General features: G+C 40.2%; 7 protein-coding genes across 7 annotated transcripts; 5 read left to right on the top strand and 2 right to left on the bottom strand.

The window, feature by feature from the left end:
• Positions 1-1,229: 1,229 nt before the first annotated feature.
• Positions 1,230-3,940, top strand: PKNH_0511700 (conserved Plasmodium protein, unknown function; the record flags this gene model as incomplete). The annotated part of the gene is made up of 10 exons (XM_002258212.1): positions 1,230-1,316; positions 1,429-1,506; positions 1,718-2,026; positions 2,145-2,405; positions 2,576-2,635; positions 2,770-2,861; positions 3,043-3,159; positions 3,295-3,394; positions 3,552-3,634; positions 3,796-3,940. 10 exons carry the CDS (start codon positions 1,230-1,232, stop codon positions 3,938-3,940), a joined length of 1,332 nt encoding a protein of 443 aa, XP_002258248.1.
• Positions 3,941-4,392: 452 nt separating this feature from the next.
• On the top strand, positions 4,393-5,673 carry PKNH_0511800 (conserved Plasmodium protein, unknown function; the record flags this gene model as incomplete). The annotated part of the gene is made up of 2 exons (XM_002258213.1): positions 4,393-4,687; positions 5,210-5,673. The coding sequence occupies 2 exons, from the start codon at positions 4,393-4,395 to the stop codon at positions 5,671-5,673; spliced, it is 759 nt and encodes a 252-aa protein (XP_002258249.1).
• Positions 5,674-7,242: 1,569 nt separating this feature from the next.
• PKNH_0511900 (protein transport protein GOT1, putative) lies at positions 7,243-7,653 on the top strand (the record flags this gene model as incomplete). Its single annotated transcript, XM_002258214.1, has 1 exon — positions 7,243-7,653. The coding sequence occupies one exon, from the start codon at positions 7,243-7,245 to the stop codon at positions 7,651-7,653; it is 411 nt and encodes a 136-aa protein (XP_002258250.1).
• A 473-nt stretch (positions 7,654-8,126) lies between these two features.
• Positions 8,127-9,392, bottom strand: PKNH_0512000 (conserved Plasmodium protein, unknown function; the record flags this gene model as incomplete). The annotated part of the gene is made up of 2 exons (XM_002258215.1): positions 8,127-9,048; positions 9,313-9,392. 2 exons carry the CDS (start codon positions 9,390-9,392, stop codon positions 8,127-8,129), a joined length of 1,002 nt encoding a protein of 333 aa, XP_002258251.1.
• Positions 9,393-10,728: 1,336 nt separating this feature from the next.
• Positions 10,729-17,974, top strand: PKNH_0512100 (conserved Plasmodium protein, unknown function; the record flags this gene model as incomplete). The annotated part of the gene is made up of 4 exons (XM_002258216.1): positions 10,729-16,302; positions 16,476-16,832; positions 16,989-17,437; positions 17,653-17,974. 4 exons carry the CDS (start codon positions 10,729-10,731, stop codon positions 17,972-17,974), a joined length of 6,702 nt encoding a protein of 2,233 aa, XP_002258252.1.
• A 717-nt stretch (positions 17,975-18,691) lies between these two features.
• Positions 18,692-20,389, bottom strand: PKNH_0512200 (conserved Plasmodium protein, unknown function; the record flags this gene model as incomplete). Its single annotated transcript, XM_002258217.1, has 1 exon — positions 18,692-20,389. The coding sequence occupies one exon, from the start codon at positions 20,387-20,389 to the stop codon at positions 18,692-18,694; it is 1,698 nt and encodes a 565-aa protein (XP_002258253.1).
• A 3,056-nt stretch (positions 20,390-23,445) lies between these two features.
• PKNH_0512300 (ran-binding protein 1-like protein) lies at positions 23,446-24,724 on the top strand (the record flags this gene model as incomplete). The annotated part of the gene is made up of 2 exons (XM_002258218.1): positions 23,446-23,514; positions 23,927-24,724. 2 exons carry the CDS (start codon positions 23,446-23,448, stop codon positions 24,722-24,724), a joined length of 867 nt encoding a protein of 288 aa, XP_002258254.1.
• Positions 24,725-25,369: the final 645 nt, after the last annotated feature.

The following is a 25,369-nucleotide window of genomic DNA, read 5'->3' on the forward strand; positions in this document are numbered from 1 at the left end:
TTGTGGTATATGGGTCCACATAAGTATAGTAGCCATTACAGTGGGCTGACATACGTATGTATACCCTACTCACATGTGGACGGACGTTTTTCTTTTTTTTTTTTTTTTTTTTTTTTTTTTTTTCAAGTTTCTACTGAAATGAAAGCCTCTTTGTAAAATTATGCTTTACATAAACTCAACCTTTTGAACATGTATTTTTTTTTTTTTTTTCCGTCCGGCTTCGTCATGCGTAGTTGGAGTACCTCCCCTCAGGGGTGGGGTGTGGGGTAGTGTAAATCTCTACATATGTGCATGTGTGTAAGGACAAGCGTACTGTTGTGAGTGCGTCTACCTTTACATATGGGTGAAGTTGTTTGCGCTTTTTGAAGAAACATTACTCCGTCCCCCCCACACCTCTCCCATAGGCATACACGAACGTGTAAATGTGACTGTTTAAGAATTTTTTTTTTGTTTTAATATGTAAACGCATGTGTACGTGTCGACTGGGTAAATTCTTTTAAGGCTTCAGGGGCATGTACTGCACCTAGGGGGGGAGGTTTGAGTGAGATTTTTTTTTTTTTTTTTTTTTTTTTTTTTAAATGTTTTGCTTTCAGTTTATTTGCTCTTAATTGCTCATTTATTTTTCTTTTTTAAAAAATTCTTCTTAATGTTATAATTACTTTTTTTTTGATGCTTCTGTTTTGGTCGCCTCTCTGCGTTTGAAAGGGAGGCATCGGGATATAGAGGAGGTGCATTACGCCGGCACCAGAGCGTGTGTGCGTGCACATTCAGTGGAGAAATGTACAAGACAGGAGTAGCCGACATTATAGTTTGGAATTTTTTGGAGAAAATATGTAGAGTATTTCCATTTGTCCCTACGTTTTAATTGATCTTTCCCTTTTGCGCCCTTCCTCCCGGATAGGCAAAAATGTGGGCTACTTTGTGAGGGTAGCTCAAAGGGAAAAATTAAAATGTTCCGTCAGTTTGTAGTTGCGCGAGTGTGAAAATACAGTCGTGTGATCGTGACTACATGCTAGTGTTCACGTAGGGACAGACAGGTGGAGGCAGGCACGCTAGGCACGACAAAGGCGGAGCTCTCGGGAAGCCTCCGCCTCTAAGAGGAGAAAATTCTCTACCAAGTTTTTCGCTTCATAGAAAGCATCATATAGAAAAAAAAAAAAAAAAAAAAAAAAAAAAAAAATGATAAAGAATTATAATGAATTATAGAAAATTATAAAAAATTATGAAAAATGATAAAAAATAAGGGAAAGAAGAAAAAAGATGTGAGCAAGTCAAAGAACCCCCCAGGCGCCCTAAAGAAAAAGACACCACCCTCAGTATGTCCAAGAACACGACAACACATCGATAGGCATGCATGGTATGCGCAATTGGCACATACGCGTTGTGTACACATAACTATTTTCCCTTTTATTTTTTTTTTCCTGGTAGAAAAAGGCGCCAACTGAAAAGAAAAATGATAAGCCTCCAACTATCTTGCGATGGATAGATTTGCTGAGAAATTTAAAGGTGCGTTGAAGAAAAAGTGGAGAAGCGGCGTGTTTTGAGTGACTCAAAAAAAAAAAAAAAAAAAAAAAAAAAAAAGACGGTAGGGGGTAGTGTGTTCGGCTGGTACATACCCGTAGATGTCCTACTGATACGCGCTACCCATATTGCACACTAAAATCATGCAAACTGGTTGAACACATTTTTTTTCGTGTTGTTGCCCTATCCCATACAGCTGAAGCAACTGAAGAAAAATATAGACGACGAAATTAGCAACCATGATATCAACAAAAACATCAATGACAAATTGCTGCTCTTTCTAAATGACGAGTTGGAAGAGGAAGCCATTTTCGACCAAATCGAGGAATTAAAAAATGGGAAGATGAGCATGCTTGTGGATATTCACAAAGAAAACATGAGTAATTTACAAAGGCAATTTGAACAGGATATAAATAAGCTGTTTCTCCATTTTGAGGAAGACCGGGAGATTTTGATGGGCAACCGGAAGAGCATCATCCACAACATAAATTTGTTTTACAGCCAGGTGGGGCAAGGGACATGTAGCACAGCGGAGTGTGCAACTCCGTAAACAACCCGATAAAGGAACAGAAAAAACGAACACACAAAGGATAACATGAATGTGTTGTTCTTTCCTTGCGCAGATTGAACAAAGCCAGAAGACTAGGAAGACGGAGTTGGAAAAGGAAGAGTTCGAGATGATGGACGAAATTTACAAAAACTACATTGCGGAGAGATACATCTCTAATTACAAATTAGAAAATTTTAAAGAAAAGAACGAAGCGAGATTTAGCAGCCTCATCAGCCAAAATAAGAAGGCGCTCGATGAGGCGACCAGTAGTTACAACTCTATTAAGGAAAAGTACGAGCGGAGTAAGAGTAACTTGTCCACGAAAGAGCGGGAGGTAAGGTGGGGCGCGCACTTTGTGCCTTGACCAGTTTGTGAAAAATTAAAGGATGTCCATTGTTACTCATCGGCTTATTCATATTTACGAGTTGGAACATACACTAAAATGTGTGCTTCGTTTATTTCTCCATTTATATTTATATTTTCTCACGCCTCCTTCTTTCGAAGGTTCATGAGCTGGAACTCAAAATTGACAGTTGGAAATTAAAGCTGGAGAATGATATCAAGGTGGGTGATGCGCAATGCGCGATGCAATAGACAAGTCCAGTAGCTGCAACCGAAGAGGGCATTTGTAGAGTACGTTATCCCCCACCTCTAGTCTTTCCTCTTCCCCATTCGTCTAAACTTCCATCACAAGACAGATATACGAAATGCAAATCGAGCGACTGCGAAATGAGAAGACCCAACTACTCAACCACATCAGGGCAATAAAGATGATCCTCCAAAAGTTGAAGTGAGCCACGGAATTTTAAAAAAAAAAAAAAAAAGGCGTCTTTGATGATAGCAAAAAGGGGTCTTGCTCCTTCTACTTACACATGAACCACTGAATCACTAATTAGGAGTTGCGTGGATAGGCAAACACCCACACGGATAAGCATAAAAATTTTGCTTGACCACCCCTCCCCATCCATCAGACATAATGACAAACAGCGACTTATTGATATCACCGTGAGCTCAAGCAAATGCATAAGCGTCTTGGAAGAAAATATTTGTCTCGCAAATAAGTTGATAAATACGAACAACTTGTGCAGGTAGGTATTTCCTCCCAAGGGTGTGCAAATCCCATATGTATCAAGTCGGATGTGTTTGCTTCTGTGTGAAACAAACCTTGAGTGATGCACACAGATTGGGGAGAAACACTTTTCAAATTCTTCTTTCCTCATAAGGAGATACGAAACCGAGAGAGAAAAAATTGCGTCCAGTTCAGATGTCACCCATCGGGAAGGAGATGTCGGGTCTGTTGATATGGAACAGGAGGAATTAACGGTGAGTGCATCTGCAGCAGGGCATTCCGTTGATCCCAGGAATGGCATTTTTGATGAGGCGAAGATATCTACTATCCCTCTGAATACACCATGGCGGAAGGGCCAGAGCACTGATCATCTCTCATTTCCTGCATCTGCTTTTTCCCCCTCCCCGGCAGATGGATATGCAAAAGAAAAACGAAGATCAGGCTCAGCTTCTGGAGAATTTCTTCAAGCGGAAAAATAAAACAATCTTGGACATGTTCGTTCTAAAAAAGGACACAAGAAAAAAAAAAAAAAAAAAAAAAAAAATGAAGCATGCGAGAAGGAAATTTAGTCTCTCCGCTTCCACCACACAAAAAATGCCATAGTTGCACACACAACCCACGACGGTTACGCATCCCCCACATTTCCTTCCTGCAGTATAATTTTAAAGAAAGAGTTACATGCACTAAGGAAGAAGAACAAAGAATATACCAAAGTTATTGACGACATGGAAAATAAATTAAACTTTAACAAAAAGGTTAAGTTTAAGGAGAGCGACTTTATCATAAGGTCTGCATTGTAGTTTTTTTTTTGTCAAAATAGGAGCTATGTCACACCAGTTGTGAAGTAAATTTCATGTTCGTTGTGCAAAAATTTACGAATTGGTATATTCTTGCGCATTGGGGGTTATTCCGAAAGGACTCCTAACATTTTTGGGATCTTTTTTTTTTTTTTTTTTTTTGTTTTTTTTTACGTCGCGTAGTAGCAGCGTGACGGCTCTGTTTGCATCTACATGGTTGGAAGGTAGATGTGCCTTTTTTTTCATCACGTAAAAAAAAAACGATAAACTGAGAACGACATGGATTAGGTTAAAACGAAAAAGTCCAACTGGAAAGTTTGTACCAGACCGGAGTGGGTGGGTATACCAATTCGTGTGGACGTATGTGAATAACAATGAGCCGCTTTAAGCGGGGGTTACTGTTGAGAGGTTCACCCCCCTACTCTAATCAGCAGTTTCGTCGTTCCCTCCCCCCAATGAAAGCGCGGGGCATTTTTCGAATCCACCAGGGTAGTATTCGTCTTTATACGTCAACATGCAAAGTACCCAAATTTTTTATAAGCGGCTCAGAGATAGGGAGTACTCAAGTGAGGCATGCTGGAGAACAAGTGGATCACAGCGAAATCCCCCATTGGAATAGGAATACACCGCACGGTAGCCTTTACAGTGGAAAAGAGGGGGATTTGTTTGACAGACTCATCAGGATTTACGTGGATGTCATTTTTAATTGCGACAAATATCCTCCGCATGTTCAGCATTTGCACATTTTGGGTAAGCGAAGAGGGAGAAAAAATGAGGGGCAAAAAAGGAGGCACTTAAAGAGGGATGGAGCAACAGATGAGGGAGGCGTGGACAAAGGAACCACGTGAAGAACATATGAGTGAACCTTCGTAGAGTACCAAAATAAAATAAAAATAAAAAAAAAAAAAAAAAAAAAAAAAAAAAAAATGCTTTCATAGAATGGAGGTGTAAGGGACATTTGCGAAGCTACTCTGTACCCTCCCCCAATTCGACCATATGCTCTCTTTTGTCTACCCATTAAGGGGAAAGTGTGTGTATTTATGACCAAATGAATGTTTCCCTCTGCTACTGGGCGAGTGAGACAAGAATTTCTCAACCACCCCGGAAGTACATACAAACAGGAGTGATTCCACCTGTGTGACTACACCCACCTATACGTTTTAACAGATAAATATGCCCCTTTTTGTCGTGGAAAGATGTAGCTAGAATGGTCTCTCATTGGCCATTTCATTTTGTACATTCCCCGCCTCCATACCATTCCTTCATTCGCAGGTAGAAGTCTGCTAATGGATAAAGTACTCAATGTGCAAAGTAGCAGAACTCACAAGAAAAAATTGCTTAAGTGTGAGGAAAATAAACCATCCGAAAATATGAATGAATATCTTGTACGCTTAAATAAAGCAGCCTTGCGAAATGAGAAATTATCAGAGAATGAGAAAAAGGAAGTGATCGAAAAAGTGAAAAATATTTTCAATCACAAAAATGTCTTGTATGCATTATTTACTTTAGAGCATAACAGGATTTTGTTTAATTTTTCTGAACAATTGTTTTTAAAGCATGTGGAAATTTGTTTTTTAAACTCTGCCGTCAGTAGCAGGATGGACATATATCGCTACATCAAACGCTTTGGAGTGGACAACATATGCCTTTACGTTTTTGAATACGCGAACCATCTTCACATTTTGAAAAAGCGTCATGAAGTTGTGAAGAGGTTATTTTTCGGAAATGCATCTTGACAAGTTATATATGTGAGAATTGAGTGAGAAGTATGTACTGCCTTCATGTGTGCAAGTGGAAATCTGTACATGTGTATAACCAGTGAAATGTACTTTTGTCATTTTCTGCCCGCGGCCTCTCCTGGGCGAATTGTAAAAGACGCTCCAGTATAGTAGTTATGCACACCATGTACAGGAAGTTCACCTGTGCACCTTGGCAACGGAGAAAATTTGCGCGCGGCGGAGAAGGGGGAGTAACTCCAATTTGGCATGCGCTGAGGAGGAGGATGGAACAACTTACAATCATTTAGCCACGCGGAGCTCCTAAGGTATATTGAAATCATAAACAGAATATGTATATATTTATATACGTACGTTGGGGCGCATTACGCGACTGCATTTTTTTTTTTTTTTTTTTTTTTTTTTTTTTTATTTTTCTGCACTTCGCTGGTCGAAGTTACCAACAGGGCGAGTTTTCCTCGTCATTCGTGCAAATGTGATATAAGTGTTGTTTTGCTTCTTCTAAATGGCTTCCATAGCCATCCATTTAGTGCGAATATTTATTCCCGTGTACACATTTATAATTATCTTTACAACGGATATTTATATTTGTACGCCTGCTCATTTGTGAGTGTACACTTGCAGCACAGCGCATGTGCCGACCCTCCGTGCACGAATTCGCTCCTTTGAAAGGCAAAAAAAAAAAAAAAAAAAAAAAAAAAAAAAAAAAAAAAAAAAGGAAGGTTAACAGGACGCAGAGGCGCAGCAATTTCTGCATGGCGAATTCGCCAGTTGAAGTTGACTCACATTTGAGCGTTGAATCGTGAGTGCCGCGGGTAAATAAAAAAAGAAAAACTAAATATAAATATAAATAAAAAATATATATATATATATGTGTATATGTATAAATGCACGTATACTTTTATATGCCTTTTTTTCCATTCGCACGAAAATTGTCGCCCGAGGGTCTTCTCCATTTTTACCAAGCGACCACTCCGGCGTTCTGAAGAGTTCCCCGCGCGGCGCCCACGAGGTAACGGCGCTGTTGCATAGTAAACGTGAAGAGAATAGCTCTCCCCCAGCAGAAAACCCAACACGTGAAAACGCGTCAATCGGACAAACGGTGAAACGGTGAAACGGTTGAAGATTCTTATCACACTTTCGTACATTCTTATGATGAAGGGCTGACGGAATAATGCCCTCGAAGATTTGCCACTCGTTTTAAAAGTGCACTTGAAGCGGTAAATGCCCGAAGCGACCTGGGGGTTACACTGCAAGAGAGAGAAGACATTCCGAATTAAGAAGTCGTGGAAGGCAGAACAAGCGATAACGGACAGGAGAGGCAACGCCCTGTACGCGGTAGGTACTGCAGACAGGACACTAGCATGATCAAGCTAGAGCGAAGTTGTGAAACGATTTTTCGGCAGCTGTGTAACAGCTTTATCGAAGGTACGCGCAAGATAGGGTTGCTTCTCCATAGGGTTGATTCCCCATAGACGAGCCTTCCCACAAACAGAGGCGAAGGAAGGAAATAAAGTGCAATCGCGCCCCGCTCCTCTCCGTAAATGTAAAAAATAAAATTAAAAAAAAATGTTAGATGAAAACAAAACGGCAGGACTGCTACTCTTCTTCTTAGGAATAGCATCAGGATTTATTGGAGTGTTTCTATTTTTTGATAAATTTTTTTTGTGTATGTCTAATGTCTTTTTTTTATTGGGTTTATATTTTTTAGTGGGGGCAACAAAAATCGTGCGCTTCTTTATGAACCCGAAAAAAATTGGGGGGACTGCTAGTTTCCTCTTTGGCTTCTGTCTTATCGTTATGAGTAGGACATTTATTGGCTTTCTATTTCAAGGCTATGGTATATATAAATTATTTTTTTCCTTCTTGCCTAATATTGTTAATTTTGTGAAATACTCCCCCCTCAGTTTTATTCTGGAAATTCCGGGCATAAAGCACCTCGCTGATTACATCATGAATAATAAACGCCTGCCCATTTAAGCTCATCGGCGAGTGCATCACCGTGGAGATACATGTCGGTGCGATCCAGTGATGGTGACAGCTTTTCCATTGTAATGGTTTTCCATTCTGGCGGCCTTACATTGCAGCAGATTTCCATTGTGACACTTTTCCTTTTTTCTCCCTTTTTTTTTTTTCCCGCATTTTTTGCATTCACCATATTTTTTCTCTCCCCCATTTTTTGCGCTACGCATCTCTGCATTTGATTCCTTTGAAAAACACATAGGAATATTTCCTTCAATTTTTTAAAACACGATGGATGTGTAAATGGTCCCCTTCCCGATGCCTGGGTTTATGGAGCAAACCAGAAGCGAATGCACAAGTGAGCAATTCCTGGACAGAAGGATGCGATAACGTGGGAACTATAACGCACACTTCAAATGCTCCAAAGGGAAAAACCAAGGAGAAGCCAATCAGACGTACCATGTATTGGTTACTTGAGTTGACGGCGATGTTTAGGGCAGGCTGAACCCCGAGTCGTTAATTTCAAAGCGCATCGATTTATACTTGCGCAAAAATTCCGAAAATTTTATGATCATCCTGCGGTCAATTTTATTCTTTCTCTTCCTCTTCTTGAAATATATGATGGTGTTAGAAAAGGAGGAGTTAATAACGTAATCAAAAAGGTTGAAGGAAAAATGGATGTAGTCCTTCCGTGGGTGCCAACTGTTAAGTACTAATAGAAAAAAGTTATTCTCGTATGCCAGTTGTTTTAGAGATTGAGAGATGGAAGTAAAAATCTGGCACTTCTTGTATACTTCTAGTTTATCATTTCCATTAAAGAGAGAATTTAGTGAATCTATCACAAGGAGGGAAATCTGGTGATGTTTCAAAATGTACTGTATGTCTTTTTTTATTAACTGGAAGAATTCCTTTTCTTCGTTTATTTTTTGTATGTACAAATTTTCCAGGGCCTTTCGGACTGGACAGTTCTGCGCGTGGTTCGTGTCTGTCCGGCCTGCCTCATCGCGGTGTGTCTGGTCATGGTTTCCCACTTGCCCAGACCCCTCTATCTGCTCCGTTCTCTTTTCATTCCCCCCCTGGAAGCAATAATACGCTTCATCCCTTCCATGCGCCCCCTTGAAACTACTAACATTGTCTTCTGTATCCCCCTGGATACGTCTCTGCCTCAACTCCAACTTGCCCCGAATTATTTCTTCCAATCGCCCTATTGGGAACATTCGATTAAAGTACACATATAAAACTATGGCCTGTCTTTCCTGTTGAATAATTTTTAAAAGGATATCTGCACAGAGGGTGAGGGCGAACTGCGTTTTTCCGCTTCCCGACGGGCCCACCACCTCCACGAGGCTATAATTCAGTATCCCATTTTCGAAGAAGTGGTTTAGCTTCTTGTCCTCGAATTGGAGCCTTTTCCTGGGGACGGGGCGAAGTGGTTACTCATTAAAGCGTTTAAACCGTGCCGGTGTAGGAATAATCACAACATGGCAACGAAAAAAAAAAAAAAAAAAAAAAAAAAAAAAAAAAAAAAAAAAAAAAACGAAGTGGATATAACTACAAACCCATGAAGCGACTTGGGGTGACAATAATTGGGGGGGGAACTCTTAACGCGTATGTCACTTTTTTTTTTTTTTTTATTTCTTCCCCTTTAGTATCTGTCCTTTTTTTTCGGAGAATTACCTATCACTCTTGTTAAAGGGGACGGCGTCGAAGATGCGCTCCACAGATCTGCACGTTGCTTCTCCCAACGGATCTGCCATCAGGGAGAAGGCTGACGAAAGCAGGTATGAACACTTTATCGTAGCTCCCTTGAATAACTTTGCCCACACTTATTTGAACTTCTGGGTGATATGAAGTTGAAGAAAGTTCTTTCGGGTTAGCCGGTGTTGAGGTGATGCTTACTCGTGACTAAGTATTCCCTATATATATATATGGCGGGGTGATATTTGTGCGCGGTGAAGCAAATACATATTTGTGCTTTTTTTTTCTTTAAAAGGAATTACTCCAAAACGTTACTACTCTCATTGTTTGTCTGTTGACGCTGCGCGTGCGTACGTACAGGTGGAGCTACACGCGAGGAGGGGCATTCCATATACACCACGGTCCATACATCTGTCCAAGGGAGGAGGAAAAATACTTCCTTACATCATACCGTCACTTTCCTATTTCCACTTGGGATGATGAAATGGTCGTGCTATAGAAAGACGAACCCGTTTTTTCCTTCGTACACATTGGACGGTTTGCACATGATCAAAGAAAAAAAAATGCAACGTGGGGTGGGTGAGAGCATGTGTGTAATTTTTAACGGAATGCCATCCGACAAGTACACTTCGGTTTACTACGGAAGATACTATATATATGATTGCGGGGAGCGCCTTCGTCGGCACCTACTTGGATCCAGATGGGTGCGAACCCCACCCCCAGCATCTTAGCCGCGACCTCTACCTGAGGGTAAAAATTCGTTGCAAAAAGAAGAACAAACTTGGCGGCATTGCATGCACAGCAAATGCTTATCCGGGTAGATTCCCTCCTGATGACGCCTCGTGGGGAATATATATATAATTATATCCCACTATTAATTTTTTTTTTTTTTTTTTTTTTTTTTTTTTTTGGCCTGGTTTTCTGCATGCGTAGAAATGGTCATTGCTGGGGGCGGGGCACTAGTGGCGAAGCGCTTCGATGAGGAAATAAATAAAATTCACTATCTTGCTGGGGACGTCAATCAGATAATAGGCCATCAAGCTGAGGTTCCATCACGCCAAGTTGTTACCTTGCAAAGTTGTAGCTAGGTTTTATTATGGCCATGATAATGATGCCTTTTACCCAAACTGCACGATTGTAGAGGATGCAAACGAATGAATGCCCAGTAGTGGGGCAACCTGGGAGAGAGAGGTTATCGATGATGAGACTAAACACGCTCTAGAAAGTACATGTTTGGGTGAGAGAAGAGTTTTTTTCTGCCAGGCCTCCTCTTTGGAAAACATTTGCCTGAGCCCAAACTTAGCAGTTAGAGGAAGTTGTACTACAGTTGGCAAATCTGGTGTAGTTTGTGAGGTGGCCAATTGAGCTAACGCAAATGTGGGGGACTTGCCCCAAATGGATCGCAGGAAAAATGGGAGCCTTGCCCGTTGGGCGGGGTTAACTCTCTGCTGTTGGTTGCTCCTACTGCTTATCATTATGTCCCCCTGGGAGGATGGCCGCATCCGAGGGAGGAGTCTTGAAGAGCAAAGCGGCATCGGGAAAAACGTATGTAACAATATCATCCCGTTTTACCTGAACAGCCATAATTTTTTCAACCCTCTGAGGGAAATAAATGTCTCAAATAATTTCTCCCTAAGGTGGAACATCAACTATATATACTTCGAATACTTCAACGATGAGTTCTTTATAAATTTTAACCTACACAGTTTATTGGTAAAGGATGTGAAACTATATGAGTACAGAGACAGGAGCGTTCTCCTTTTGGAGAAAGATGCCTCCCACGATGAAGTGAAGTTTTTTATTCGTGTGGAACCGGACAAAAGTGTACACCCTGGGGATATGAGAACCTTTTATTTTGTCATACATTCGGGGATTAGTTCAAATTTCAGCTCATGTGTTAATGTAATGTTGGAGTTGAATGTCGGCTTGGTGAGTAGGTACGAGTGGGCTTCGCCAATTTATGGGACAGCCATTAATCAACTTACTAGCGGTGGAAACACCAATGAGGTGAGAAGCCTCCATTCTGATAGGAATATCGTGGAGGAGAAGAAAAGTAAACTCCCTGCACATCACAAGGATTACATCATTGTGAAGGAGAATTACTACTACGCTTCGAGTGAAGATTACTACGTTCGATTCGAACGAAAGAAGGAGGAGCTTTATGCTAATTTGCAAGGGAACGAAGAAGTGATTGTCTACACTGTCCTTTTATTTACTCAGTTCACCGAACATGGGAGTATAAGTTTCTATTCCCACTTAACAGAAGATATAACAAAAGAAAAGAATTTCCACATGCATTTGAAAAAGTTAACCTTCGGAAAGAGTTACCTGTACAACATGAGCGTGCATAACATTTTAAGGTTGGCTTATCTGGATAACGATTGCACCAAGGGCTGTGTCCACAGTGTGCGAACAAAAAATGGGTTGTTATTGCACGCCCTATTGGAGAATAACTCCGTGTATAAATTTGAGGTTAAGTACACTTTGGGAAGGAATTCTCCAGATTGGTTAGCCAAGAATTCTGATGGTGCTCATTTCAACGTAGAATTTTCCATAGTGAGGAATGCAGCGGAGTACACCATGGTGGACTTCATTCGTGAACACTTCACCAGGGAGTGTATGCACAACACCTTCTTCCCGAGCGCAATCATCCAAGGGGAGGGAAAAAATGTCGCTCAGGAATATTCACACAAAGGGTGCAAAGAGGGGCAGAAAGAGAGTTGTACTTCCTCTGATCAAGTCGATGAATTCATCATTTACGGGAGGATGATCGAACTGAACGATAATTTTATTTTCAATTTTGATCCTATTAATTTCTTTGTGCAAAATAAACAAATTAGCGTAATCATCAGTGAGGACAGTCTGTTCAATTTGGTTGTTACATCTAAGATAGATAACGTTTACATAAATTTGCTTAAAAAGGATTTATCCCATGGAGAGAAGGTTTGTAACACGTACTACTTGAATAACCTAAACGATTACACGCTTTTTAATTACATGTCGAAAGAGATGGACCATTTTCCACATGGACATGTGAATAAAGCGTTTGCTGATGATTATAGGGATGATGAAGAGGTACGGAGGAAGAAGTTCTCTCAGCACAACATGGCCTACATAAACTGCGCCTTATCCAAGGGGGAATACTTCTTAAGAATAAGCGTTGATGGGCATAATATGGTTTGCGACTCTAACGAAGTCAGTCTAACTATTCACCCGGTGGGTTTATATGAGGAAAGACACAAATGCGATAGCTCCATGAATGTTGTGACTGACCTGTTCTACTACCATTTGAGATCTGAAAGTAAGAAGCATAGAGAGGAGTTTTCCAACCTCATCAGCGCACCTCAGGGGGAGGGTCTAACGAACGAAGAGGGTTCCAACTCGATAGCGGGTGAGATAAAATGGCCAAAGAAAATCGAAGAAGACGGAAAAAAAAGAACATACCAGAATATCTACGAAAACAGATGGATTTTGAACAACCCGATATTTCAAGATTTCGACTTTGTGATTCTGTATGAGAGGCACATCACTGAGAGGGTGGATGAATTACTCGTGACGATAAACAACTCCATCTTCGTGGACCTCTTCTTTGTAATTGTAGAACCCATCAGAGAGCAGAACTCCTACTATTACATCTATAGAAATTCTAGGAACGTTTTCAAGTATAAGATAAAACATGGGGATCGTCCGTTCACCATTTATCTACTTGCCTCCACTGTGCACTATCCAGGAAAGCAGTTATGCGGTTTTTTCTTCATTGACATTGACTTGGTGACTAGGAAGAAATTAACAATAGAAGAGAAAGGACCAGATAATGCGGAGCCCACAAGCAATGCACACAACATGATCAGCAGGATCAACTATATCCCCGACTTGATCATCGGTTACGACTCCTACTCGTTTAGCAACTTCTGCTACATCCCAAAGTTTAAAAAGCATAGCCTGATCATCTACATAAAGGAAAACTCTATTGTAAAAATAAATTGCTTTAGCGCCAACTATGTGTACATTTGCCTGTACGACCAGAATAGGAGAAAACTTTACGATGGCTATAATCAGCTGTACATTGAATCTTTCACAAAGGGAGAGTACGAAATCGTTCTGCAGTTTAATGCGTCGAACGACCAGAAGGACAACGCGTTTTTCTACCTCCAGTTTTATGTCTTCCACTTGAGTTTGCTCGATAGGTGCGCTCACTCTGCAGCGTTCATCACAGGTGCAGACACAGGTACAGACAGAGGCATTGGCATAGTCAGTCAAATGAGAGGGGAATCCACTTCGATTGGATCAGAGGGTGCAGCGACGCCCCCCGTAGCGACCACACCGAATGTACAGGACATGTACGACCTGACCCCCTATGTCGAAGCCAATCGGGCGGATTTCACCATGGGTGCTAATCAAACTCAAGTGAAAGACAAAAACACCTTCTTTTTTCAGAGCTCAAATGTGTATTACCTATTCAAGAGGGACTTACTGCTTCTCCATCCGAACAAAAGGATTGTGAAGGAGCTGATTCTCCCCCATGTGACGAGCATGGATTCCACAGTTACATTCCTCCTGAAGATAGAACTAATTTTTGCAATGAATTATTTGCCATATAAGCTAGCCATCCAGGATATGTCAAACACCAGACTACAGTACCATGATAGTTACACGTATAAGAATAAAATCCTGATGACTCTTCCCTTAGTGAATAGCCCCCCCTTGGTGGAAAATAGGGCCACGGGTGAGGCCGGCCAGGTAGGGAAACGCTTCAAGCTGTACGTAGACCTGTACGAAGAAGTTAACGAAAATTTAAGGGACAACTTTTGCACGTATGCCTACCTGCACATTATGTACACAAGTGAAATGGAGGCTTTTCAGAAATGGGATGAGCAGGGCATTTCCTACTCCACGGTGAACTTACCTCTCCTTCTGAATAATATACTTTTCAAGGGTTCTCCTGGTGCAACAGGGAAAGCATTTAGTGTAGGTGAAGGGTCTAACCATGGTGGAGATCACTCCGCGATGATTTCGCTTCGCAACTCCGATCTGCCCATAGCGAACCAGAGCGTGCAGTACACCTTTGAATTGCTGAACAACAATGTATTCCTATTCCTAGTCAGGGATAACCTTTTTTTTGATATGTACATGTACAGGGAAAACAGAGATATAAAGTTGAATGTGTATAAATTTTCCGACACGGAGAAATTACTTTCTGGGGGAGGAATCACCTACGATGAAGTGATGAAGAAAGGGTCGTCATCGATAGGAGAAGAGATTGCTTCACTCAACAAGGGGCAGATATACCTATCGATGTATCTAACGAGGGGTTTATACATTTTTGTGTATGAACGTGGATCAGGCCCTTTTTTCGCCAATCTGTCTGTGGTGTGGCATTACAAGGAAGGCATACCAAGTGGGTCTTACCTCACAGGAGAAGAAGGAGTGGGTTTGCCGAAGGAGGAAGTTGGAGTGATCCTTCCCATGGGCACAACACCAATTCGGAGGGATGATGCCTTTCTGAGGGAAGAAATCAGTTTCTTATTTGGTAAGGAAGTTAAGTGCAACGAAGGGACAAAGGTACACCATGGCGGTAAGAAGCTGCACAATTTGTCTTACTTTTGGCAAGAAATTATAAAAAATGAAAATTTCGAAATTCTCGAAAATAGTACGACCACCGTGGAAATAAAAAAAGGTGAACAAAGCAATGCTCTTATTTACAAGCGTTTTTATATATGCTTATCGGATCAAGTGCAGAAAATTTCACAAGAGGGAAGGAACTCAAATGATTCTACACACAAGAGTAGCGAAACCATTGATAAAAATTACACGCTTTTTAATTTAAATATAGAAGAGAGTGCCCAAGTGTATGTTGAGATAAACCCCCACTATCATTTCTTTGTTTACCCCTTTAATCTAAATATCGTTTCGAAAAGATCCTTCTTCGACATTTCCAGTGGACATAAAACCTTCATTACGATTGAGCTATACAAAGGAGAGTACGAAATACATTTGGCCTTTCCCGGGCTGGAGAGAGAACAAGTAAAAGATATTATATTCGACTTGGTTATACTTATTGTGTCTTCTAGAAGCGGGAAAAACGAAACCAATCAGAGGAATACACTAACATATATAGGTAACTCTCCTGGACTATCCCCCCAAAGTGATGTATGCAAGGCGTACCCATACAAACCCCTTTTCAACAAAGTCAATCTGGTGGACATTGGGGAGAATGACGTATCAGTGAAGAAAAATATTATTTCCTCAAAATATAAAAATCAATATTTTCACCTTTTCGGAAAATTTTTCCTGAAAAACTACAAGGAAGAAGTTTTCTTTACCATCCCAAATGGTTACTACTTTTTGAAAATTTTTTGTGTCCCTATTGATGAGTCAACAGAAGAAAATATTTCTGTAGAGGAAGGGGAAGAAAAAAATGAAATTAGAGAGGTGAGAAAGATCTCCGTTGGAAATTTCTCAGACCCTTCAATGAACTTTGTAAACTCCTTTTTGAATGTACGAAATGTGTTTAATATTAGGGTTGTTCAGGAACATTCGGGAGAAGCCAACGAGGATGGAGATGACAAGAAAGATTCATCACAGAACAGCTCCCTTTCCGTGTCACCCATATTTGCTAACGAAGATGAAGAGTTCATGTTGAATCTGTACCAAGTGGAGAAAAATTTTAAAGTGGTAATCAGAACGAATAGCTATTTCTGTAATTATTTTCAGCTAGTGGTAAGTCTCTACCCCCTGGATTTTTACAACTCTGTGCAGAGCTATATGTATTCCCAGGTGAACTCTGTGGAAAAATATATGAAGAATATTTTTGACACCTTGTCTGTGAAGGCAAAATTATATGAAGATATAAAATTTGAGCAGGAGAAATTTCCTTCCCATCAGTACGTCAGAATAGAAACGGATGTTGTGAATTTGAGGAGCGTCCAAAAGGAGGATTCCTTTTCTCTTCCCGTGGTTGTACATAAGGTAAGGCGTGTACAGCTGAGTTTGAGGTAGAACATGTTATGGGGGGAACGGAACCACTCATTTTTTTGAGGGCGGTACCGCCTCTCTTGAGTGCGTCATACCCATAGAATGATTAGAACCATCTTTCCAGTGTGATCTTTTTTTTTTTTTTTTTTTTTTTTTTTTCTTTTCAGGGGAGTTACTTCAAAGTCAATCTGGGGTATGATTTCTCGCTAGCTAACTTCCAAATGAAGCTAGCGAAAAATGGTGTGGCTATTTCAAGTAGCACCAAGATGGAAGTCAACCTGAAGGATAACAGTCTTAATACATTTGAAAATATTAGTCTATACCTGGAAGAGGGAAATTACACACTGGAGATTCATTCTTATCACATCACTGCAAATTTGAACAACATAAATAAGAACTTCAGCTTCTTCTTTTATTTCGAGCTCGAGATTTTTGAATTTTCTGACGACAAGACCGGGGACGCAATTCTGCTGGATGTGTTTCCGCACAACTCGATGGCTATCGACAGGAGCTACCCCTTTGGCGTAAGACTCGAGGGCGATGATCTATGGATGAGTGATTGTCACAAAAGGGGGGGAATAGGAACAATATGATTTATTCTCTTTCACCCCCAACAGGTGCAGATACATTAACGTGTGTACACTTCCCCTCTCACTCTCTCCCTTCTTTTTTATATTCAGGTTGATATAATATTCTGGGGAAGAGTACACGCAAAAGACATACATCTGCAGGATGATCAAAAGACACACATAGAGCCGACCAACAGAACAGCAATAAAGTATGCGAACATTGAGGTTCAGAAATTTGTTCTATCCCCAGAAATAATGAACAAAATGGAAAGAAATTTTATTTTTAAAATTTCACCAAATTGTAATATCTATGTTAATCAGGAAAAAGAGAAAAGGTTAAAGTTTACCCTTTCGACTGAAGATAAAAATGCTTCCATCGGAGAAAGCGTTTATGGAGAGGAGAAGGGTGAAGCTATTACAACGAATGAACGGAATGAAGAAAATGGCGAGGTCCACCCAGAGAGTGTAAATAATTCCTTCCTCTTGAGGTATGCGGAGAAGGAAATCCCGACCGACATTCGCGGAACAAGCTACGTGGAAGGAACTTCCCAAAAGGACAGGTAAGTGAATCGTGCAGTGTGGAGGGGGTGCACTTCATATAGTTAATGCGCCAGATGACATACTTTTTTTCTTGATGACCTATGTTTCTATGGTTTTTTCATATATGAAAAAGTGAGGCACCCTTTCAGTGCACCGCACATGTTAGTAGAGCATCATCCATAACCCCCCCCTCATTGTACTTGTTCCGCTTTTGGGGGACCACCCCTCCTCGCAGTGTATACGACATCGACCGTGTCATACAGAACTTCCGACTGAACGAAATGAAAAGAAGGGAAGAAGAGGATTCCACCATGGGGAATCCCTCGAAGGAAGAAACGGAAGCGTGTATTCCGCTGACCATACTGACAATAGAATTTTCCTGCTTCGAGAAAGGTTACTTTCTCATTTTTATTTTTTTTTTGTGTTTTTGCTTTATGATGTGGGTGTTCCTATTTGTGGTTTTAAAATTATACAAAAACTGGAAGTACTACAGGAATTACGATGTCATTACGGAGAGTGATGAAGTGGTCAACCTGTTCGACGACGACCACATATAGAAAGTTGGCGGCGTCACAAAGAATAATAAGGGAAGTGAAGCTAATAGGAAACCAGAAAAGGATGCGCTTTTCCGCTGATCAGTTTTGCGTCCTCACACCTTTGACATTTCTTACGTCTATCTACGTGCATGACTGTGGGTTATTCCATTACACTCCCCTTTTTTAAGCTACATGTAAATACACATTTGAAGATTCGCCAATCGTGAATCACCCCTGAACCGTATCCGCTCTGATGGATGCCTTGTTAGTGTCAGTAGTTCACTCCAATTTGCCTTTTAACTCGATTTGAGTTTGTTCATTTATTTATTTTTATTTATTATTTATTATTTATTATTTATTATTTATTATTTATTTATTTATTTATTTTTTTTTTGTCTCGTGTAGTAGCCTCCAGGTTGCCGTTCTGTCTGTCTGTCATAAACCCTACATTTGTCCTTCCCCTTTTTAGTAAAATTTCCAATTTGTGTAGCAATAAATGCGCATGATTAACTTGCGAGATTTTTTAAAAAGAAAAATTTACAATTTTTTCAAACTTTTACGTAATGAGGAAACGTGTTATGTCGTTACGATGGGACAAAAAAAAAAAAAAAAAAAAATGAAATGATAAGCGAAATGACAAGCCAAGAAAAATTTTCACCAACAAAAAATCACAAATATGGAGAGGTGAAAATTTATGCACCTCCCGTATGCGCGATGTGTACAAAGCGAACGTACTTTTCACAAATAACTGAATATGTAGTTCCTCAACAGAAGGTATAACAGAAGGTAGGACAGGGAAAAAATTCCATAGTAGGCATAAATGATGTTATCAGAAAAATTATTGCGAAAAGTGCGGATGGTATATTTGTGTATGTAAAATAAGGAAGACAGCATATAGTGGGCAAAAATAAAAAAACGGAAGGAACTACAAAAGAAGAGAATGAATGACAGACTTGTTTTTATCAAGGTAAATTTGTAAAACAATATGAGAGGGAATAAAATTATATTATTATAACTCATTAATGAAATGAGAAAGGATAACCTGATTGGGAACGTTCTTTTTGTGACAATGAAATTTGTCATGTATATTGATAAAGGAGTGAACGTATTGAAAAGGTATAAAAAAATTAAAGTGGTGTAGAGAATGTTTAATTTATTCTGGGTGATGTATGCTTGGTTGTTTATTTCTTCGCTACTCCAGGTGATGTCATCTTCGGGTGTAAAGTCGATACCGGAGGAATCACCAAAAAATATGTTTTTCCAATTAAAAAGAAAAAAAATGGTGAAGGAAATGAAGATATTCACCCATACAAATCCATACAGGTCTGGGTTTCTTTCTATGCTCAGTTTGTTGTCATAGTAATCGAAGGCGTCATTCACGTTGCTTATTTTTCTTATGTGCGCGTTCTCGTCGTCTACTTCGTTTTCATCTGCACTGGCAACATCGTGACTACTGCCATAATTTTTGTCGCCACTTTTTACATTGCGCTTGTCCTTGTTGCTGCGTCGGCTTCTCGGTTGACACGCGTGCTTTTCAAGGTCATCCAAGCTGTCCATGGAATCGTACGACTTGTCCACGTTCAGGTAAGGCAGAAGAGCACACATGCATCTGTATATTATCACATCGCTGTCCACGTCGTAGTAACACAACAGCTTTGTTCTGATTTGGTTTAGACCTTTAAAAAAAGGAAACAGGTCGAACGAATTGTTTTCTCCGCCCTCAGGGCTGCTTCTCGATGCTGTTTCAACCCCCCAGTCGTCGTTATTTTCGTTGTCGCTTAGATTAAATATGTTCATTTTCCCGCTCGGGGCGTTTCTGAAGTTCATATCGTGCACATCTCCGGCATTGAATTTTTGTTCGAGGGGGGCCCTCTGGTGGTACATGTCCTTATTATTGCTGTGGTATCTTCGATTTCCGCTATCATTCGCGTCGATTATTATTTGATTAGTTACACCCTGGCCAGTCGAAAAGTTAGGGGGGTTACCCGTGTTGTTGTTCAGGTTATATCCGTAATATGCCGCTACACTGACACTGCCATCAGAATTGGTGATTCCATTTGAATTGCTTATACCTTGGGGGGGGCCTCCTCCCCTTTTCATTTCACTCAAATTAACCGTTGTTAAATTCTTATTCAGAGAAGTGTTTCCTCCACTCCCAAAAATGTCATCGTCTTCGTTGATGGCGCAGTCAATGATATCTTCCTCATTGCCATAATATATATTCACTTTATTGTTACTCCTGGGAAGGTCCTTCAGGTGGAAGGTGTCTTTGTATTCATTGGCCATGAAATTGGACCTCCCATTCTTCTTCGTTTTCTTCCCATTACTGCCACTATTGTTGCTATACGTGTTGCGGCTCGTATTGCCTTTGTGTAAGTTCACATCGTGATCATCCCATAAATTTTCCTCTTCCAAATCCCTATTTGTTTTGTTCATTTTCGTCTTGCTCGTTCAGGTGAAATCGGAAAATGTGTAACAAAAAAAAAAAAAAAATAAAATAAAATAAAATTACAAATTGGTTAGCTAGAAAAAGAAATTAGTAGCTGACCAGTCAGGTAAATTTAAGAAAAAAAAAAAAAATATATATATATATTTCCTAGCAAACCCCTTTCATGAATCATAAAGGATTGCAAAGTGGAATATGCAAAATGGAAGGACAAAAAGGAAGAATTAAACAAATGTACCTAAAGAGAAAATAAAATGAAAGAATGGACGGCCGGTTGATAAACTTCCGCCAAGCTCTAATGAGCAAAAGTGAAAATTGGTAACAAAGTGTAGCCAAACATGTTATCGCATCATAATACTGGAGTGACATCCTTCTTTTTTTCCCCACCCTACGTGAAGCATGTAAAAATATGAATTTACTAAGAGGCGATTTAAACATGTCGTCTTATTTCGCACCATTTGCATTGCCAACGCGTTCAAATGTAAATATATAAATACTTACACATTCCGCATAAATTTCCATGACTGTTGACACAGTGTGGTGACACACATGGGAACAATTCTCTCACCAGACTGCGTGATTCAAAATAAGCTTTATTCTATCTGGAAAACAATAACTTTAGAGCGGCGCAATGGTCGTGGTATTCCGTGCGAGAGCTAGCCATATAATTCCCACCATCACCACCAAATGGACATGTGCTTATCTTTATGTGTGCACCTATTTTTTGCGCCATAAAAAAGACTACTCCTTGAGCGTGATTCTCGATGGGAATTCTCACCATTCACCTCCTCTTGTTCATGTTCAAGCGGAAGGGAAACAAAAGGAAAAAAAAAAAAAAAAAAAAAAAAAAAAAAAAGGAAATTAAAAGCGCCAAACGGTGAAACGCAAGCAGTGCGTACAACTCACTTGTAAGTTAAAGAACAGTGCGTACAACTCACTTGTAAGTTAAAGAACAGTGCGTACAACTCACTTGTAAGTTAACGAACAGTGCGTTTCCCTCCTCCTATATTTATCACTCAAAAATTATTCCCCTTTTAACAAATTCAAGGTGCGGGAATGTCCAATTAATCGCTAAATATGTGAAGTAAAAAAATAAGTCGAAAAATAGCATGTTGGAAGAATGACTGGTCTCCTCAGCCTATTAACGTGTGGAAGGGCACTTTTTATACACACACATATGCGTAGCGATTACAAGTTTGGAAATCCCCTTTTTATTTCGTGACCATACAAACCGTAATACATTCGTTTATATGGCTCTTGACATGTACACACATAAACCACGTAGGGGGGCCAACTTCAGAGGGAAGTAACAACGGAGCAGCCGTGGATCTATTGCAATTTAAACGGTGTGAAAAAAGTAGCAGTATGCCTCTAACGTGCAGTTACACGTGCACACCATTGTTTCCTTTCCCCGTAAACCGTCCTGCCTCCATAGTTGCGAGAAAGAACCAAGTGAGCCAGGTGAATAGAACAGAAAAGCCATTCCTTCAAAATAGAAAAAATTAAAACTTGGGGGGTTCCCTTCTCCCCCCCCCCCCCCTTATAGCAATTGATGGCGTGGCAGATGAGAAAAAAAATAAATAAATAAACGAAAAGATAAAATGGGGTAATGCCGAACAGGAGGGTCATAAGTGGGCTGCACAAACTTGCCTCAGTCATTCTTTCCTCCTAATTGCAACTCAGGGGTTTGTACGGCCATCCCCCCTCTATATGCTTCACATGGAGGAGAGGTAATAACATCCTAGGAATTTTGCCACAGAGGGGAAAAATAAAAGTGGGAAATTTTTTTTTTTTGTACCATTACAGGGTAATAATATATATATATATCCCATTTGAAAGGGACATAACCTGTGGGTGCATACATTCGAGAACGCACCGATATGTGGGTAACATTACACGCATACGGGATGGCATCCTGATTTGCAGCCGGTTCCTTTTTTTTTTTTTTTTTTTTTTTTTCCCACTTGGGGCGCATCGTAGCAAACCCTGCAAAGAACTCCAGTTACGTAGCTTGATGTGCATACGTGTAAAGGTATACGTGTATATGTATATGTATATGCACACGTATGCGTACCTTGCACATGTGCGTCGCTCCATGTATGTAGCCCGTCGCGTGATCCTTACAAGGAAACATCGCCGAAAATGATATACGTACACGCATGTATATATATGTGCACATATATATATAAATATTCATAATATATTTGTACGTTCTCACTTGGGAAATCCTTCTGGATGCCCCTCCCCCCAAAAAAAAAAAAATTAGCAAATCGCAGAAGTCAAAAGTTTGCGCCATGTAGTTACGGGTAGAAGCGAATACATTTTCTCCGCTAACTATTTTTACAATTCGGTTATGTCAAAATATTAGCAAATAAAAAATAATTTAAAAAATATTGCAAAAAAAAAAAAAAAAAAGAAAAAAACTGCAAAAAGGAAAGAAGCATTTTTCTAAAAGAAGGCCATCATTCATATTATCGCAGTATCTCCCCACATGCATTTATTTGGCCACCCATTTGCCCATAATGCATAATATGCCTCTTTTTTTTTTTTTTGCGCATAAAAAATAGGCTTATGTACGTTCATAAGTGTACTGCTACATACGGCACGTGCTCTTTTTGTTCGTAGAACATTAAATCCATAGTAGAGCGCAACTCGCAGCTACAGATCACCCCCCTTTGTCGTGTTTAAAGAACCTGCCCCTCGCCACTCCCTTACTGTGTAGCTTAAGAAGTGAGCACAAAAAAAAAAAAAAAAAAAAAAAAAAGAACGAAACGAAACAAAAAATTTCGTCCTTGAGAGAGAGCATTATTCGTATATGCCCCCTGTCCCCATACATATGATAAGGAAACTACGTGCTTGCTTCGTTTCCTACATTATTGTCCCTACGTATAAAGCGTTTACAATTTTATTTACATGCATTGTAAAACCCCACAGAGCATACAGGGAAGCTTCATGGTCTGAACGAAAACTGTTAACGATTCTTTAAGTCGCCTTTCAACTCCCCCTTACCAATTTTGTTAATAACGCGAAACCCTTTTCTTCAACCATGGAAGATGACAAAAACGATTACAATCCCGAAGAGGAAGTCACAACTGGAAATTGGAACACCCCCAAGGTAGGAAAAAAAAAAACGAAACGCATATTTGTGCACTTGAGCATATCGTGATGAAAGCGTAACTTAGCCAATTAAGAACTTGTATACCCCTTGTTAGGTTTAACATAGTGTCATTTGAGGCAGAAACATTTTATGGTGGTCTATGCATTTGCCTCTACTCTGTATGCGTCTTACCAATTTCTGATGCTTACCTGTATGGTTGTGGAGAGTTCTGGTCTACTGCGGGCATCTTCCTTTTTTTTTTTTTTTTTTTTTTTTGTGTGTGTGGTCAGCCCGTAAGCTCCCTCTCCCCGTCGCTTTCGTTGATCCATGTGCATACTTCAAGAAGGGGCCATTTCTCTTTACAAGTATATTTTCCGCATATATGGGCAAATGTACTCATCTTTTTTTCCTTTCCGCCCCTCCTGTGTAGATTGAATTGAAAGAAGTAGAAATAAAAACAGGTGAAGAGGATGAAAGCCTGTTCTGGTCAGGGAGGTCTAAATTGTACAGGTGGGTAGAAGGCGAGTGGAAGGAACGAGGACTAGGGGAATCCAAACTGTTGTTACACAAGAAAAAAGGAATCATCAGGTTTCTACTAAGACAAGAGAAAACACTGAAGGTTGTGGCTAATCACTATATCTACCCCAATAAGTCCTACTGCAAACTCGTGCCCAACGCAGGAAGTGAAAAAATCTACGCATGGACAGTGAAAGATTTTGCAGAGGAACCGAAAATCGAGCAATTTGCCTTAAAATTCAACACGGCGGAGGCGGCCAAGTTGTTCAAGCAAAAGTTCGATGAGGCGGGCCAAGTGAATTTGAAGTTGCTCGATGATAACGGACAGCTGAAGAGCAAGGTCGCAGAGGATAAGAAGGAGGACAAAAAGGAGGATAAGAAAGAAGAGAAGGAAGAAGAGAAGAAGGAAGAGAAAAAGGAAGAGAAGAAGGAAGAAAAAAAGGAAGAAAAAAAGGAAGAGAAGAAGGAAGAGAAAGAGGACGACAAGAAGGACGACAAAAAGGAGGATAAGAAGGAAGAAAAGAAGGAAGAAAAGAAGGAAGAAGAGAAGGAAGAAGAGAAAAAGGACGACAAAAAGGAAGAGAAGAAAGAAGAGAAAAAGGAAGAGAAAAAAGAGGAGGAAAAATCCAAGGACAATTCCAAAAGTGGGGATGAGGAAAAGGAAAAGGAGAAAAAGAAGGAGGAGGAAGAGAACATCAAGCGAGAAAACTGACTCGAATGGGTTTGTCCTCCTCGAGGATGTAACGGTCCCTTCTACACGCGCTAGAATGCACATACTCGTTACATCTTGCTGACGACATCGAAAAAGACATGTAACGCAGTCTTGGCCCCTTACCCGCGTAGGGAGTTCCCCCCAAGTGAAAAAATAAAATTTTTGCACTTTAAGAGGTCAGCACGTCTGCTCGCGCCACTACAAGGTTGTCCCACAGATCGCAGGCATGCACATATATGTAAGCATACGTATGTATTGTATATATAAGCGCGTGTATACCCGTGCGTACACGCGTATGTTTACCCCCACCATGTTTTTTAAAAGCATATATACACCCATGTATATATTTTTTTTGTACTGGATAATTGAGAAATCATCCTGCGCAACTGAAGGTCGGCAGGGATGAAAGAGTGGGATAAACTGCCAAAATGTACAATCATATAGGGACAGATGCCGCACAATACCAAGAAGCTCCTTCCCATAAGAAGGCGCGGCGCATGCCAATTTTTCAAACAAAGCACACTCATTTTTGTATACTTGTCAGGAGAAAGCTTCGTTCCATTTCGATAACTTGTACACAAACTTATGTATGTGTGTAGTCAGACATCTTCTTTTTAAGTTTATAATTGTATAGCTTCATGTGAA

Source organism: Plasmodium knowlesi, assembly GCF_000006355.2.
Source record: "Plasmodium knowlesi strain H genome assembly, chromosome: 5".
NCBI lineage: Eukaryota > Apicomplexa > Aconoidasida > Haemosporida > Plasmodiidae > Plasmodium > Plasmodium knowlesi.